Below are 20,391 nucleotides of genomic sequence, written 5' to 3'. Positions count from 1 at the left end.
AGCCTCTGAGGAGACAAAAGTCCCACTGTCTAGAAGCACACAAAAAATAAACCCTCTCCATGATTAATGGTAAGGGGAACAACAAACAAACTCCCCACACAACATTCTCCCTAACTAAGAAGAAAGGAAGAATTAGATAAGAAATTCTGAAAGGACCTCCAGAAACAATCCCTGAAAACTCAAGGACAGAAGGAGAAGCCCCTAGCATAACTTGAAAAAGATCAGACTACAAGGCTGCAAGAGGACAAAGCCCTGTAGAGAATACTCTACCGACGGAGTAAAGCAAAGAACCAAAAAATTCCAGACTACCTCCTACATGGATCCAAAGGAACCAATGTAAAGCCTTAACTAGAAACGAAGTCCTAGAAGGACAAAAGGTAGAACATAAAATTAAATAAAAATAAATTATGCCATAAACGAAAGCCAAAGCCTTCCATCGGATAGGCAGTCAGACTAAACGTCAAGCCATAATAACTAGCCAACTGAGTAGCTAGCAAACTTGCACCAGGACCTTACTGGAAAAGAACAAGAGAAAAAACTCAGAAAGCAGGGTGGACCAACTCCCCCCCTACTAGAAAACAGGGTAAGGGAGGACGACACCCTGACCAATAATGAAGAACCAGCTACCTGCTGAGGGAAGGTTCCATATCATCCAAACCAACTGCAAGGCCACCCAACCTAAGGAAGGAGCACTTGGGAGTCAGGATACGTGGTTGATGCCCAAACAGAGCAGTCAGAGACCCTGACCCCTACTCCGATCGAACTGTCCCATCACAGAAGCAACTGTCAAGGTCCAAATGGACAAGGGAGATTGAAAAGTCCCAGCATCAACAAGGCCGTAGATCAGATAATGAATCTCCAGCCACGATATCCTAAGGAACAGAAGTAGGAAAGAGGCACCAATACTCAGACTAGATTGGGTTCTAGGATACCTATCCTCATGTCCCTTCAGAAATCCGAAAAGAAGGTACTCTTAGCAAAGAGATAATAATAGGAGCTCCTGATCTGTGGGATTCCCTCACTGATTATGCATTGTTGACCAGGTATTAGGTGGAGTGAGCCGTTCTGCTGTTCACATCTTAACTAAGGAGAGGTAACATACTTGCCGAGTGAGACCGGAACAAATACCATTGTGACTCACGGAGAACTATTTGGTAAACCCTCCCCTGTTAACGCTCATCTGGATACCTATCCCTGGTCTTTGCATTCAATCTGTTATCTTTGAACGTTTGTCTTGCTGGCTTCTTTATCAGCTGCTTTGAACTGCTTGATTACAGCCCGTTGCTTGCATGCTTGCTGTCTAGCTTGGAACATCTGTGCTTTGCTGAACTGAACTGAACATATCCCTCTAATTAATTAACTATATCATTAGCCGGCTAACAACGTCCTTTTTGTGTGTGGGGCCCATGTGTCTTGTGTGTTTGTCCTGTCTATCTAGATGTATATGTATTTATTCATTTATGTAGTTATACATATATATGTAGAGTTTTAGATTTTTTATGATCACATTAAATTTGTATATTTTTTGCATATTACCCAAGTTGTCTCTATATATCACTATAGATAGTGAGTGTGCTTTACCTCTGGTCTTTTGGATGTACCTTATTTTGAGTCATCCACTTCCCTGTTTTATTCCCTTTTGTAATTATTGTACCCAGAATGCACCTCTTATATACAATACTATCTAATAACATTGTTTGAATAATTATATCTATTTGATTAAAGTTGAGCTAAGCCTCTTGTTCTCCTTTTTTGTCCTCCACACAATCTACTCAGGTAACAGAATCTGAATCAGAGAAATCCTTCTCCAAAAAATCAGAATCCTCCACAACTTGACTGATTAAATTATGGACAAAAATAACTGGCACCTTACACCCCCAATGGCTGGGGCACTCACCACCTCATATGCCCCTGACAAGTAGAGAAACAGACCCTCTCCACCGACACTCGTCAGGAATATGGAAATGGAGAACGAAAACGTGACCACGCCCGGTCACGAGGTGCAACATGCAGGCCAAAGGAAAAGCATGCCAGTCCACAAGAACTGCGTAGCTGGAAAAAACTTGTACGTTCCGTAATAGTCATGAGCTCCAACATCACTACGCATAAGCAGATAGAATCTCATAACAAACATGATTAAAGTCCCCCACTGTTCAATAACACCCCTAAGGAGATATTAACCCTTGATTCCATAAAGATAAAGGAGTCCCACTGAGACCCTGTCTTCTATCATTACATAATATTCCCACAATGAAAATTAAAATGAAACGATCTTACTGTGGAATCTATGCCGAGGAACAGTAACACGGTCCTTCAAGTTTGACAGATAGTAGTGTTGCTTCTGACATGGACTTGAGTGTAGAAAGCAGGCAGCGAAACTCGGCAACGCTGATTGCTCATGGAGCTGTTAATATGAGTCGGGATGGTTTCGCAGAAAGATTCTCCCTGCATCTCCGGACTCTAACTTTCATCCATGCTCTCACTGAGAGGCTGACAGGACTACTTAAAACTCCAGTCCCATCTCGAAGAATACTACCCTCCATAAGAGACTACTCCGTAATCTTCTGACACTTCTCTGCCAACCTCCTGTGATGAAAGGCAAAGAATGACTGGGGTATGAGGGAAGTGGGGAAGGTATTTAAGCATTTGGCTGGGGTGTCTTTGCCTCCTCCTGATGGCCAGGTTTTGTATTTCCCAAAAGTAATGAATGCAGCTTTGGACTCTCCCTGTTTTAAGAAGAAAACAGACCATTTTAGAAAAGTTTTATATTTACTTCTATTATCAAATTTGCTTTGTTCTTATGGTATTTCTATGATATTCTGTGCTGAAGCACTACATGGCAGGAACTAGTGCTGCAATCTAGTGCATTTGGATAACATTCTTGCAAAGCTTCTGTGAACAACTCCAGACACATGCACGTTCCTGAGCTTACATCCCTGATTTTCAACAAAAGATACCAAAAGAATGAAGACAATTTGATAACTGTAGCCAAATAGAAAGTAATTTAAAATATCATATCCTTTCTGAATCATAAAAGAAAAAAATAGTGTTTCATGTCCCTTTAAGGGTATGAAATGAATGGTAAGCTACCTTCAGTATGTATACCTAAACACATGGGGGTAGATTTATTAAGGAGCGGATTCTGCAATCTACCCCCATAGTTTCCGGCTCACCAGAAACAGAAGTTAAGAAGCAGCGGTCTTAAGAACGCTGCTCCATAACTTCTATGGCACCTCTGAGGTGGCGGACTGCAATCATCTTGATCACATACGATTGTGATGATTTCACTGCTTGTGCAATGTTAATTGCCGACATCGTATGCTGTCAGCATTTATCGATGTCGGGCGGACATGATCCGCTACAAATGATAAATCTACCCCATGGCTTTAAATACTTTACTTTGTACTCACCGATACATTGTGATGAGTTTCTTTCAGCATGCTAATGAAACGCAACCCAGCACAGGTGGATAACACATTGAGCAACAGCTAAAATCAAACACATAAACAAGTTACTTATAATCAGTATCACGCTATATCATTACCCAATCTCGTCACTTATACAAAGAGTGCTATACTTACAGTTAGCTAACAAGCAAACACATAAACAAGTTACTTATATTCAGTATCACGACTATATCATTACCCAATCTCATCACTTATACAAAGGATAATACACTTACAGTTAGCTAACAAGCAAACACATAAACAAGTTACTTATATTCAGTATCACGACTATATCATTACCCAATCTCATCACTTATACAAAGGATAATATACTTACAGTCAGCTAACAAGCAAACACATAAACAAGTTACTTATAGTCAGTATCACGACTATATCATTACCCAATCTCATCACTTATACAAAGGGTGTTATACTTACAGTCAGCTAACAAGCAAACACATATACAAGTTACTTATATTCAGTATCACGGCTATATCATTACCCAATCCCATCACTTATACAAAGTACAATATACTTACAGTCAGCTAACAAGCAAATACATATACAAGTTACTTATATTCAGTATCACGGCTATATCATCACCCAATCTCATCACTTATACAAAGGATAATATACTTACAGTCAGCTAACAAGCAAACACATAAACAAGTTACTTATATTCAGTATCACGACTATATCATTACCCAATCCCATCACTTATACAAAGGATAATATACTTACAGTTAGCTAACAAGCAAACACATAAACAAGTTACTTATATTCAGTATCACGACTATATCATTACCCAATCCCATCACTTATACAAAGGATAATATACTTACAGTTAGCTAACAAGCAAACACATAAACAAGTTACTTATATTCAGTATCACGACTATATAATCACCCAATCTCATCACTTATACAAAGGATAATATACTTACAGTTAGCTAACAATCAAACACATAAACAAGTTACTTATATTCAGTATCACGGCTATATCATCACCCAATCTCATCACTTATACAAAGGATAATATACTTACAGTCAGCTAACAAGCAAACACATAAACAAGTTACTTATATTCAGTATCACGGCTATATCATTACCCAATCTCATCACTTATACAAAGGGTAATATACTTACAGTCAGCTAACAAGCAAACACATAAACATGTTACTTATATTCAGTATCACGACTATATCATTACCCAATCTCATCACTTATACAAAGGATAATATACTTACAGTTAGCTAACAAGCAAACACATAAACAAGTTACTTATATTCAGTATCACGACTATATCATCACCCAATCTCATCACTTATACAAAGGATAATATACTTACAGTTAGCTAACAAGCAAACACATAAACAAGTTACTTATATTCAGTATCACGACTATATCATTACCCAATCCCATCACTTATACAAAGGATAATATACTTACAGTCAGCTAACAAGCAAACACATAAACAAGTTACTTATATTCAGTATCACAGCTATATCATTACCCAATCTCATCACTTATACAAAGGATAATATACTTACAGTCAGCTAACAAGCAAACACATAAACAAGTTACTCATATTCAGTATCATGACTATATCATTACCCAATCCCATCACTTATACAAAGGATAATATACTTACAGTCAGCTAACAAGCAAACACATAAACAAGTTACTTATATTCAGTATCACAGCTATATCATTACCCAATCTCATCACTTACACAAAGGATAATATACTTACAGTCAGCTAACAAGCAAACACATAAACATGTTACTTATATTCAGTATGACAGCTATATCATCACCCAATCTCATCACTTATACAAAAGACCCTATACTTACAGTCAGCTAACAAGCAAACACATAAACAAGTTACTTATATTCAGTATCACGACTATATCATTACCCAATCTCATCACTTATACAAAGGATAATATACTTACAGTCAGCTAACAAGCAAGCACATAAACAAGTTACTTATATTCAGTATCGCGGCTATATCATTACCCAATCCCATCACTTATACAAAGGACAATATAATTACAATCAGCTAACAAGCAAACACATACACGTTACTTATATTCAGTATCGCGGCTATATCATCACCCAATCTCGTCACTTATACAAAGGATAATATACTTACAGTCAGCTAACAAGCAAACACATAAACAAGTTACTTATATTCAGTATCACGACTATATTATCACCCAATCTCATCACTTATACAAAGGACGATATACTTACAGTCAGCTAACAAGCAAACACATAAACATATTACTTATATTCAGTATCATGGCTATATCATTACCCAATCCCATCACTTATACAAAGGATAATATACTTACAGTCAGCTAACAAGCAAACACATAAACAAGTTACTTATATTCAGTATCACGACTATATCATCACCCAATCTCATCACTTATACAAAGGATAATATACTTACAGTCAGCTAACAAGCAAACACATAAACAAGTTACTTATATTCAGTATCACTGCTATATCATCACCCAATCTCATCACTTATACAAAGGATAATATACTTACAGTCAGCTAACAAGCAAACACATAAACATATTACTTATATTCAGTATCGCGGCTATATCATCACCCAATCTTGTCACTTATACAAAGGATAATATACTTACAGTCAGCTAACAAGCAAACACATAAACAAGTTACTTATATTCAGTATCACGACTATATCATCACCCAATCTCATCACTTATACAAAGGACGATATACTTACAGTCAGCTAACAAGCAAACACATAAACATATTACTTATATTCAGTATCACGGCTATATCATTACCCAATCCCATCACTTATACAAAGGATAATATACTTACAGTCAGCTAACAAGCAAACACATAAACAAGTTACTTATATTCAGTATCACGACTATATCATTACCCAATCCCATCACTTATACAAAGGGCGTTATACTTACAGTCAGCTAACAAGCAAACACATAAACAAGTTACTTATATTCAGTATCACGACTATATCATTACCCAATCCCATCACTTATACAAAGGACGATATACTTACAGTCAGCTAACAAGCAAATACATATACAAGTTACTTATATTCAGTATGACAGCTATATCATTACCCAATCCCATCACTTATACAAAAGATAATATACTTACAGTCAGCTAACAAGCAAACACATAAACAAGTTACTTATATTCAGTATGACAGCTATATCATCACCCAATCTCATCACTTATACAAAGGACACTATACTTACAGTCAGCTAACAAGCAAACACATAAACAAGTTACTTATATTCAGTATGACAGCTATATCATCACCCAATCTTATCACTTATACAAAGGATAATATACACAGTCAGCTAACAAGCAAACACATAAACATGTTACTTATATTCAGTATGACAGCTATATCATCACCCAATCTCATCACTTATACAAAAGACCCTATACTTACAGTCAGCTAACAAGCAAACACATAAACAAGTTACTTATATTCAGTATCACGACTATATCATTACCCAATCTCATCACTTATACAAAGGATAATATACTTACAGTCAGCTAACAAGCAAGCACATAAACAAGTTACTTATATTCAGTATCGCGGCTATATCGTTACCCAATCCCATCACTTATACAAAGGATAATATAATTACAGTCAGCTAACAAGCAAACACATAAACAAGTTACTTATATTCAGTATCACGACTATATCATTACCCAATCTCATCACTTATACAAAGGATAATATACTTACAGTCAGCTAACAAGCAAGCACATAAACAAGTTACTTATATTCAGTATCGCGGCTATATCGTTACCCAATCCCATCACTTATACAAAGGATAATATAATTACAGTCAGCTAACAAGCAAACACATACACATGTTACTTATATTCAGTATCGCGGCTATATCATCACCCAATCTCGTCACTTATACAAAGGATATTATACTTACAGTCAGCTAACAAGCAAATACATATACATGTTACTTATATTCAGTATCGCGGCTATATCATCACCCAATCTCATCACTTATGCAAAGGATAATATACTTACAGTCAGCTAACAAGCAAACACATAAACATGTTACTTATATTCAGTATCACGACTATATCATCACCCAATCTCATCACTTATACAAAGGATAATATACTTACAGTCAGCTAGCAAGCAAACACATAAACAAGTTACTTATATTCAGTATCGCAGCTATATCATCACCCAATCTCATTACTTACACAAGCGGCGTTATACTTACAGTCAGCTAACAAGCAAACACATAAACAAGTTGCTTATATTCAGTATCACGGCTATATCATTACCCAATCCCATCACTTATACAAAAGGCATTATACTTACAGTCAGCTAACAAGCAAACACATAAACATATTACTTATATTCAGTATCATGGCTATATCATTACCCAATCTCATCACTTATATAAAAGGCGTTATACTTACAGTAAGCAAAAGTCCTTCTGTAAAGATCCACAGCACTATAAATGTCTCAATGCCAATAACTATTATTGCCACAACAATCCTGGACCCTGAGAACATCTAATAGTGAAAATAGCCGTTAGTTTTTGTTACTTGAATTCACTAGAATGATAAAAAAAAATGCTTAGAACTTATAATAACAAAAAAAGGATACACTTTTTGCTTGACAAATAGTGTCTTTAGATTTTACTAAATTAGTCTAAAAAGATAAATAAATAAATAGTAAAACACAACAGCTACGTGGATTATCTTTATGTTTGCTAAGGCATATATGCATAAATTATTTTAGATTTTTTCCTCTGTTATTGAGGCTATGATTATAAAAAAACTCGACGTCATGGCGAGAAGTCACACAAATTCTTTGTTTTGTTTTTAGCATTATATTGTAATGTATGTGTCTCCTTTATGTCCAGAACTAGGCACAGTGAGATAAACAGCTCTCATGCTAAAATGTGCCTTTCTAAAATTCTTTGAGAGACCTCACAGTACTACTGAGACTTGTTAGATTATCTCGCCAGACCATAGATCTTTAGATCACTGGTGCCCTTAGCTTCAACTCGGGGGTGTTTCTAGAGCATTCAACTGGGATCTATGAATTAAAAACTTGCCACCAAGCAAGACTGGAGAGCAGTACCTGTGTGTCTATGGTTCATCATTTTTTTCTAGTTGTTCTAGCATTTTTATATAACATTCCCTTCGCCCCCTTTAGGCCCAGATTACAAGCAGCGTATTAATGATAAGGAAGGTTGTGATATCAATATCACTGGACCATGCTAAAATTAGCAGGCAAAGTTCATGGTAAAACAGATTTACTAGAGAAGGTTTAGTGCGGCCGATATCCCTTTAGTGCGCCTTATACATTCAATGGAGATCACAAACGTGAAATATCCCGGATATTAGAAGCTGAAAGCTATGTGCTGTTTTTAAGCAAAAGCCAAAATAGCACAAGAAGAATTAGCACGACCGGAGACCTAAAGGGTTAAAATAAAATTTTCACAAAATGCATATAAAAAATATTAAAATTAAGTATTACACTCATATATAGACATATTTAATGAAAAAATATCAGTTTATTGATTTTTTTTTAAAAGAGGGTTAAAAAGGTATATGGTATATGACAAGGTATTAGACTGGCTCAATATATATTAAGCTTCACTGACCTCAGCCCCCTGGCAGGTACAGAGCATACCCTATTACAGGACACACAAAAATTTACATACACGCACACTCATACACACATATTTACACACACATACATATTTACAAGTGCACACACATATATATATATATACTTACACAAACACACACATATACTTATACAAACACACACACACGCATGTATACTTACACAAACACACACACGCATATATACTTACACACACATTTACACACACACATATACTTACACACACACCTATTTACACACACACATATTTACACATGCATTTATAAATATGCATATTTAGACACACATATTTATACAAACACACACACATTTAGACACACATATACTTACACACACATTTACACACATTTACACACACACAAACATATTTACACACACATATTTACACACACACATACACATTTAGACACACACATATACTTACACACACATACACATTTACATACACACACTTATACAAACACACATACACACATATACTCACATACACATACTTACACACATATACTTACACACACACACACACACACATTTACACACACACACACACACACACACACACACACATACATATTTACACACACAAACATATTTACACACATATTTACACACACACATATTTATTTATACACACATATTTATTTACACACACATATTTACACACACATTTGCACATACACACACAAGCATATTTACACACACAAGCATATTTACACACACATAACTATTTACAAGCACATATTTACACACACACACATATTTACAAACAAACACATATTTACACACACATTTACACACACACACATATATTCACACACACACACACACACACACACACATAAACACATTTACACACACATATTTACACACACACACATTTAAACACACACATACATATTTACACACACATATTTACACACACACACACACACACACACACACACATGCATATTTACACATACATATTTACACACACATTTGCACACACACAAGCATAGTTACATACACATATTTACACACACATTTACACACACACACAAGCATATTTACACACACATATATACACACACACACATACATATTTAATCACACACACATATTTACACACACCTTTACACACACACATATTTATACACACACACACACACATACACATTTACACACACACTTATACACATACACACATATTTACGCATACTTTTGCACACACACAAGCATTTTTACACACACACACACACATATTTACACACATATACACACACACATATATTTACACACACATACACATTTACACACACACACACACACCTATTTACACACACATATTTACACACACATACACATTTACAAACACACATTTACACAAACAAATATACTTACACACACACATTTAGACACACACTTATACTTACACACACATTTACACACACACACATTTACACATACACACAAGCATATTTATACACACAAATAAACATTTACACACACACATTTACACACATATGTCACACACACAAACATATAACACATATACTTATACAGACATACACATTTACACACAACATCTTACACACACATACACTTGCACACACATTTACACACACTTATACACATACTTACACACACACTTACACACACACATATTTACACACACACATACATATTTACACACACATTTGCACACACAAGCATATTTATACACACACATATTTACACACACACACACACATATTTACACACACAAACACACACACTTACACACACAAACATATTTACACACACAGATATTTACACAAACACACACACACTTATCCACACATATACTTACACACACACACATTTACACATACATTTGCACACACAAGCATATTTACAAACACACACATTTACACACACACATGCATATTTAAACACACACTCACATATTTACAAACACATTTACACATTTACACACACATATTTACACACACATATTTATACACACACAAATTTATACATACACATTTACACACATACACATTTACACAAACAAATATACTTACACACACACATTTAGACACACACATAAACTTACACACACATTTACACACACACACACATATTTACACACACAAATACACATTTACACACACACACAAACATATTTACACACACATATTTACACACAAACTTATAAACACAAAATCTTACACACGCATACACATTTACACACGCACACTTATACACATGCATACTTACACACACATTTACACACACATATTAAAACACACATTTGCACACACATGCATATTTACACACACACACACACATGCATATTTACACACACAAACACACACTTACACACACACACACACATACATATTTACACACACAGATATTTACACACACACACTCACATACATATTTGCACACACAATTTACACGCACACATATTTACATACACATACCCACACATTTATACACACAAATAGATGCATACACACTCATGCACATATTCACAAACACATTTAGTGAAGGGAACTAGGACCATGCTACTTTAGAAGGTACAACTTACTTTCAGCAGCAGTCATGTTTAGATGCCAGTGCCAATCGTTTGACCCTTATCAGACAGGTCCCTGACTGGTGATCTGTGTCTGAACTGCTTCACTGATCACAGTTGAAACACTAAGAGCAGTTGCTGGGTGCTGGACACAGGAGTTTAAAAGCTGCTCCTTTTAGGTTTTTCTTGTTTTGTTTACAAGGTAGCTCCTGACAGCATTCACAGCACTGACCCTCAAATGTGTCCTGCCAGCCCCAGCGGCCCACAGATCTACCTGCAGTGGCCACCCCAGATGGATCTGATCATAGCACACAGTCACTCACTAATCAAAATCAATAATGCAGCAACCCGGGGGCTGGGGGGCAATGCGGGACAAATGGCACACTAGGACAGTGGGACAGACCCCTAAAATCGGGACTGTCCCGTGGAAATTGGGAAAGTTGGGGGGTATACACACACAGACAGTTTTGAACCCTTTCCTGACCAATATCTTATAAATAAGTAATATTTTTAAATGATTTTAATTTATTTTTGTGTTGTTTTTTTTTTAAATAGAAATACTTGAAATTCATGTTTTTCACTTAGAAGAAAATGTTCTATTAAATTTTATATACCTGTATATACAGTATACATTGCTCTCTCTCACTCTCTCTATAAATATATATACAGTATATATTGCTTTCTCTCACTCTCACTATAAATATATATAAATATATATACAGTATATACAGTATACATTGCTCTCTCTCACTCTCTATAAATATATATAAATATATATATACAGTATATACAGTATATATTGCTCTCTCTCACTCTCTCTATAAATATATATATATACAGTATGTACAGTATATATTGCTCTCTCTCACTCTCTCTATAAATATATATAAATATATATACAGTATATACAGTATACATTGCTCTCTCTCACTCTCTCTATAAATATATATAAATATATATATACAGTATATACAGTATATATTGCTCTCACTCTATCTATAAATATATATAAATATATATACAGTATATATACAGTATATATTGCTCTCTCTCACTCTCTCTATAAATATATATAAATATATATACAGTATATATACAGTATATATTGCTCTCTCTCACTCTATAAATATATATACAGTATATACAGTATATATTGCTCTCTCTCACTCTCTCTATAAATATATATATATATATATATATACAGTATATATACAGTATATATTGCTCTCTCTCACTCTCTCTATAAATATATATAAATATATATACAGTATATACAGTATATATTGCTCTCTCTCACTCTATAAATATATATATACAGTATATACAGTATATATTGCTCTCTCTCACTCTCTCTATAAATATATATAAATATATATACAGTATATACAGTATATATTGCTCTCTCTCACACTATAAATATATATACAGTTTATACAGTATATATTGCTCTCTCTCACTCTCTCTATAAATATATATAAATATATATACAGTATATATACCGTATATATTGCTCTCTCTCACTCTCTCTATAAATATATATATATATATATATATATATATATATATACAGTATATACAGTATATATTGCTCTCTCTCACTCTATAAATATATATACAGTATATACAGTATATATTGCTCTCTCTCACTCTCTCTATAAATATATATAAATATATACAGTATATACAGTATATATTGTTCTCTCTCACTTTCTCTATAAATATATATAAATATATATACAGTATATACAGTATATATTGCTCTCTCTCACTCTATAAATATATATACAGTATATACAGTATATATTGCTCTCTCTCACTCTCTCTATAAATATATATAAATATATATATACAGTATATACAGTATATATTGCTCTCTCTCACTTTCTCTATAAATATATATACAGTATATACAGTATATATTGCTCTCTCTCACTCTCTCTATAAATATATATACAGTATATACAGTATACATTGCTCTCTCTCACTCTCTCTATAAATATATATAAATATATATATATATATATATATATACAGTATATACAGTATATATTGCTCTCTATTAACCCCTAATCTGCACCCACCCACATCACCAACACTATTTAAATATATTAACCCCTATTCCACCGCACCCAACATCACCGCCACTATAATAAAGTTATTAACCCCTATGCCGCCGCTCCCCGACATAGCCGCCACTAAATAAAGTTATTAACCCCTAAACCTCCAGCCTCCCACACCTCCACCACTTAATAAACCTATTAACCCCTTAACTGCCACCCCCCACATCGAAAAACACTAAATTAAACTATTAACCCCCAAACCTAACACCCCCTAACTTTAAATTACAATTACAATATAACTCTATTTAAATAAATTAAAACTTACCTGTGAAATAAATATAAACCTAACATTAAACTATAAATTAACCTAACATACGCCTAGATTATGAGTTTTGAGCGCTATAGGGAAATTAAAGAAAGCAACAAAAGTTGCGTTATTTAACCCCCTATAGCCCAGCCATTACAAGTTTTAAAAATCCCGGCTTGTGCGGGCGATATGGTTGCATTGAGCTCCATACCGCACCAAAAACAAGCGCTGTGTTTGACGTGCTCGTGCACGCTGCCCCCATAGACACCGATAGGGAGAAGGTGTCAGAAAAAAGTCTAACACCTGCGATCGCAGAAAGAAAAGCTCCGTAATGCAGCCCTGATGTCTATGGGGAAAGAAAACTAACACTTAAACCTAATACCCTAACATAAACTCTGAGTCTAAACACCCCTGATCTGCTGACCCCGACATCGCCGCCACCTACATAATGTTATTAACCCCTAATCTGCCCCCCACCAACATCGCCGCCACCTACATAATGTTATTAACCCCTAATCTGCCCCCCACCAACATCGCCGCCACCTACATAATGTTATTAACCCCTAATCTGCCCCCCACGAACATCGCCGCCACCTACATAATGTTATTAACCCCTAATCTGCCCCCCACGAACATCGGCGACACCTACATACAGTTATTAGCCCCTAATCTGCCCCCCACCAACATCGCCGCCACCTACATAATGTTATTAACCCCTAATCTGCCCCCCACCAACATCGCCGCCACCTACATAATGTTATTAACCCCTAATCTGCCCCCCACCAACATCGCCGCCACCTACATAATGTTATTAACCCCTAATCTGCCGCTCCCGATATCGCTGCCACTATACTAAAATTATTAACCCCTATTCCGCCGCACCCCAACATCGTCCACACTATATTAAAGTTATTAACCCCTATTCTGCCGCTCCCCGACATTGCCGCAACTAAAGAAAGTTATTAACCCCTAAACCTCTGGCCTCCCACATCACTACCACTAAATAAATATATTAACCGCTAAACCGCCAGCCCCCCACATCGCACAAATCTAAATTAAACCTTATTAACCCCTAAACCTAACCCTAACATAACCCTAACACTCCTAACTTTAACATAATTAAACTAGAGCTAAACTAAACTTACAATTATTAACTAAATAATACCTAGTTAAAACTAAATACTTACCTGTGAAATAAAACCTAAGTCTAATAGTTACATTGTAGGTTTTATATTTATTTCACAGGTAAGTTTGTATTTATTTTAACTAGGTAGACTAGTTAGTAAATAGTTATTAACTATTTACTAACTACCTAGTTATAATAAATACAAACTTACCTGTGAAATAAATCCTAAGCTACCTTACACTAAAACCTAAACTTACAAAAAAAACAACTAAATTACAAAAAATAAAAAACCAAATTATAAAAAATAAAAATGAATTACACCTAATTTAATAGCCCTATCAAAATAAAAAAGCCAACCAAAAATAAAAAGGGCTTTTTGTGGGGCATTGCCCCAAACATATCAGCTATTTTACCTGTAAAAAAAAAACACAAAGACCCCCCCCCAACAGTAAAACCCACCACCCAACCAACCCCCCAAAATAAAAAACCTAATTCTAAAAACATCTAAGCTACCCATTGCCCTGAAGAGGGCATTTGTATGGGCATTGCCATTAAAAGGGCATTTAGCTCTTTTACTCCCCAAACCCTAAAATAAAAAAAAAGTCCACCCAAAAAAACTTTAAAAAAAGCCTAATATTAACCCCAGACGATCCACTTACAGTTTTTGAAGTCCCGTTTGAACGATCTTCATCCAGACGGCCTCTTCAATCTTCATCCCGGCGGCGAAGTCCTCATCCAAGCAGTGAGATGTCTTCATCCAGGCAGCCTCTTCAATCTTCATCGAGGCGGCGTCTTCTATCTTGATCCCGCCGGCGCAGAGCAGGTCCACCCTGAAGACAGCCGGCGCGGAGCATCCTCTTCATATGGTCGCCGCCGTAAACTGAATCTTCAATGCAAGGGATGCGATTCAAGATGGCGACCCTTGCATTCCTATTAGCTGAAAAATTCAAATCAGCCAATAGGATTTAAGCAAAAAATGATAACAGAGAACTGCGCTACGTTACCAAACAACGTGTGTCCTGAAATATGGTAGAAACAGATTCACACACTGAAGCATCCAACAGGGGGAAAGAGAGTGAAGAGTTTCAGTGGAGTGCAGATGATCAACAAACGATGGGTTTCTTGTCCACCGGAGGAAAGCCAACAGAACTGCAACAAAAAGAAGACAGCGCACCTCCGACTCAAGGTATTACTTTATGACATTCCAAATGACACACACTAGTAACATAACTTACTAGAATTCAGATAAAAAAGGGCCTCAATAAAACCGCAATAAATGGTATTTCACAGCTGCAATGTCCGTGACTATCTGCATCGACTCCCAGTGTTGACCCAGTACAAACAATTCCCGGCCGGTATCAGGGGGGTGTGGCTGGTACGCTACGTCACTGGCTGCTTCGCAAGACGCTCTTGCAACTGCTGCTACGGATCCACAACAAGACCAAAAGACCTCAACGCGTTTCGCCGGTGACAACCCGGCGTTCTCTAATTCGATTTAGCCAATAGAATGAGAGCTGCTTAAATCCTATTGGCTGATTCGAATTTTTCAGCCAATAGGAATGCAAGGGACGCCATTTTGTCCCTTGGATTGAAGATTCAGTGTACGGCGGCGAGGATGCTCCGCGCTGGATGTCTTCAGGATGGACCTGCTCCGCGTCGCCGGGATCAAGATAGAAGATGCTACCTGGATGAAGATTGAAGAGGCCGTCTGGATGAAGACTCCTCGCCACTTGGATGAGGACTTCGCCGCCAGAATGAAGATTGAAGAGGCCGTCTGGATGAAGACTTCTCACCGCCTGGATGAAGAGCGTTCAAGCAGGACTTCAAAAACTGGATCGTCGGGGTTAGTGTTAGGCTTTTTTTAAGGGTTTTTTGGGTGTTTTTTTTTTAGTTTAGGGTTTGGGCAGTAAAAGAGCTAAATGTCCTTTTAAGGACAACGCCCATACAAATGCCCCTTTCAGGGCAATGGGTAGCTTAGATTTGTTTAGAATAAGGTTTTTTATTTTGGGGGATTGGTTGGGTGGTGGGTTTTACTGTTGGGGGGGGTCTTTGTGGGGTTTTTTTACAGGTAAAAGAGCTGATATCTTTAGGGCAATGCCCCACAAAAAGCCTTTTTAAGGGCTATTGCTGGTTTATTGTAGGCTAGTTTTTTTATTTTGGGTGGGCTTTTTTTTTATAGGGCTATTAGATTAGGTGTAATTCTTTTTTATTTTACATATTCGTTTTTTATTTTCCGTAATTTAGTGTTTGTTATTTTTTGTTACTTAGTATTTTTATTTTTGTAATTAGATACTTTGGGGCTTATTTATCAAGCCGTCAACCGCAAATACGCTGGAATTCCACAGTGTAATTGTGGAGAGCCTGATTCGCCTTATTTATCAAAGGCTACAGACCGGCAAAAGTAGAAATTTGTGATGTAACATACGATCCGCCGGTCTCAGTCCGACACAGATCGATGCTTACGTCATTGCAGATGTTTTCCGAATGCAAATTCATCACTATCTGACTACTTTTGCTACGTATCAAATTTCTACCAGGTATGCTCGCCACCTGGTTTTCAATCCACCGCCCTGGAGGCGGCGGATGCCATAGGAATCAATGGGAGTCTGAAAGCAGCGAAAGCTTATGTTCGCTGCTGCCCGATATCCCATTGATTCCTATGGGAGAATAAAGTTACGTTTACACCTAACACCCTAACATAACCCCCGATTCTAAACACCCCTAATCTGCCGCCCTGACACCGCCGCCACCTACATTATACTTATTAACCCCTAATCTGCTGCCCCCTACACCGCCGCCACCTACATTATACTTATTAACCCCTAATCTGCCCCCCCGACACCGCCGCCACCTACATTATACTTATAAACCCCTAATCTGCCGTCCCCAACGTCGCCATCACTATATTAAATTTATTAACCCCTAAACCTAAGTCTAACCCTAACACCCCCTAACTTAAATCTAATTAAAATAAATCTAAATAAAATTACTATCATTAACTAAATTATTCCTATTTAAAACTAAATACTTACCTATAAAATAAACCCTAATCTAGCTACAATATAACATTGTATCTAGCTTAGGGTTTAGTTTTATTTTACAGGCAAGTTTGTATTTATTTTAACTAGGTAGAATAGTTACTAAATAGTTATTAACTATTTAATAACTACCTAGCTAAAATAAATACAAATTTACCTGTAAAATAAAACCTAACCTAAGTTACACTAACACCTAACACTACACTATAATTAAATAAATTACATAAATTAAATACAATTAACTAAATTATATACAATTATCTAAAGTACAAAAACAAACAAACACTAAATTACAGAAAAGAAAAAACTAATTATCATATATTTAAACTAATTACACCTAATCTAATAGCCCTATCAAAATAAAAAAGCCCCCCCTCAAAATTAAAAAACCCTAGCCTAAACTAAACTACCAATAGCCCTTAAAAGGGCCTTTTGCGGGGCATTGCCCCAAAGTAATCAGCTCTTTTACCTGTAAAAAAAATACAAACAATCCCCCCCAACAGTAAAACCCACCACCCACACAACCAACCCTCCAAATAAAACCCTAACTAAAAAACCTAAGCTCCCCATTGACCTGAAAAGGGCATTTGGATGGACATTCCCCTTAAAAGGGCAGTTAGCTCTTTTGCGGCCCAAAGCCCTAACCTAAACATAAAACCCACCCAATACACCCTTAAAAAATCCTAACACTAACCCCCTGAAGATCGACTTACCGGGAGACGTCTTCATCCAAGCCGGGCGAAGTGGTCCTCCAGATGGGTAGAAGTCTTCATCCAAACCGGGCAGAAGTGGTCCTCCAGACGGGCAGAAGTCTTCATCCAGATGGCATCTTCTATCTTCATCCATCCGGCACGGAGCGGGTTCATCTTCAAAACATCCGACGCGGAGTACCCTCTTCTGCCGATGACTACCCGACGAATGAAGGTTCCTTTAAGTGACGTTATCCAAGATGGGATCCCTTAGATTCTGATTGGCTGATAGAATTCTATCAGCCAATCGGAATTAAGGTAGAAAAATCCTATTGGCTGATTGGAATAGCCAATAGAATGTGAGCTCAATCCTATTGCATCAGCCAATAGGATTTTTTCTACCTTAATTCCGATTGGCTGATAGAATTCTATCAGCCAATTGGAATCTAAGGGACGCCATCTTGGATGACGTCACTTAAAGGAACCTTCATTCATCTGGAGCTGTTTAACTTAGGGCAATGCCCTACAAAAGGCCCTTTTAAGGGCTATTGGTAGTTTATTGTAGGTTGGGGGGGGTTATTTTGGGGGGCATTTTTTATTTTTATAGGGCTATTAGATTAGGTGTAATTGTTTTTATTTTTGATAATTTTGTTTATTTTTTTGTAAGCTTAGTGTTTTTTATTTTTCGTGATTTTAGTGTTAATTATTTTTGGTAAATGTATTTAAATTTTTCGTATGATTTGTTTTTTTTAGTTGAAATTTAGATATTTATATTTTTTTCGTAGTGTTAGCATTTTTTAAATTTGTAATTTAGATATTTTAATTGGTAGTATTTTTTATTTTATTAGATTAGTTATGTTTGGTTAATTTATAGTTTAATGTTAGGCTTATATTTATTTCACAGATATGTTTTTATTTATTTAAATATAGTTATATTGTAATTTTAATTTAAAGTTAAGGGGGTGTTAGGTTTAGGGGTTAATAGTTTAATTTAGTGTTTTGCGATGTGGGGGGCCAGAGGTTTAGGCGTTAATAGGTTTATTTAGTGGCAGCGATGTGGGAGGCCGGAAGTTTAGGGGTTAATAACTTTATTATTTTATTAGTGTTGGCAATGTCGGGAGCGGCAGACTAGGAGTTAATAACTTTATTTAGGTGAACAACCAAATGTGGTTAAGAGAATAACCACAGAAAAGAGTACACTTATAGCACTCAAGAGCTGGTTAAATTACTTGAAAAATACTGAAAAGCACAATGAGTGAAAAATTAAAGAGACAGCATTAGTCTCCAAGTGTACTGAACCTAAGTTAAAACTTAACATTTATTAAATATACAGTGCTAAAATTTGCGGAAAACAAGAAAATTTAAAAACACTAACCGTAATTGGAGCAAGGATAGGTCTGAAATGTATAGGCTAATTAGACCAATGTAGAGATCTATATATCAGAGTCTCCTCTTTAAGGGCTGTGTGGTGTGGGTACAATTATCCACAA

The 20,391-nt window shown here is 36.1% G+C and overlaps 1 protein-coding gene across 1 annotated transcript in view; it reads right to left on the bottom strand.

Annotated features, from left to right (window-relative positions):
* LOC128642117 (uncharacterized) overlaps nt 1-20,391 on the bottom strand; it is a 120,582-nt gene that overhangs the window by 10,884 nt on the left and 89,307 nt on the right. Inside the window, exons 8-9 of the mRNA XM_053694790.1 lie at nt 7,921-8,016; nt 3,411-3,488 (exon numbers count right to left, since the gene is read on the bottom strand). Of these exons, the coding sequence (XP_053550765.1) occupies nt 3,411-3,488; nt 7,921-8,016 (174 nt within the window). The remainder of the gene's footprint in view (nt 1-3,410; nt 3,489-7,920; nt 8,017-20,391) is intronic.

This window comes from Bombina bombina, chromosome 11, assembly GCF_027579735.1.
Source record: "Bombina bombina isolate aBomBom1 chromosome 11, aBomBom1.pri, whole genome shotgun sequence".
NCBI lineage: Eukaryota > Metazoa > Chordata > Amphibia > Anura > Bombinatoridae > Bombina > Bombina bombina.
The sequence above is the reverse complement of the archived record's forward strand: the minus strand, read 5'-3'. Positions and strand labels throughout refer to the sequence as shown.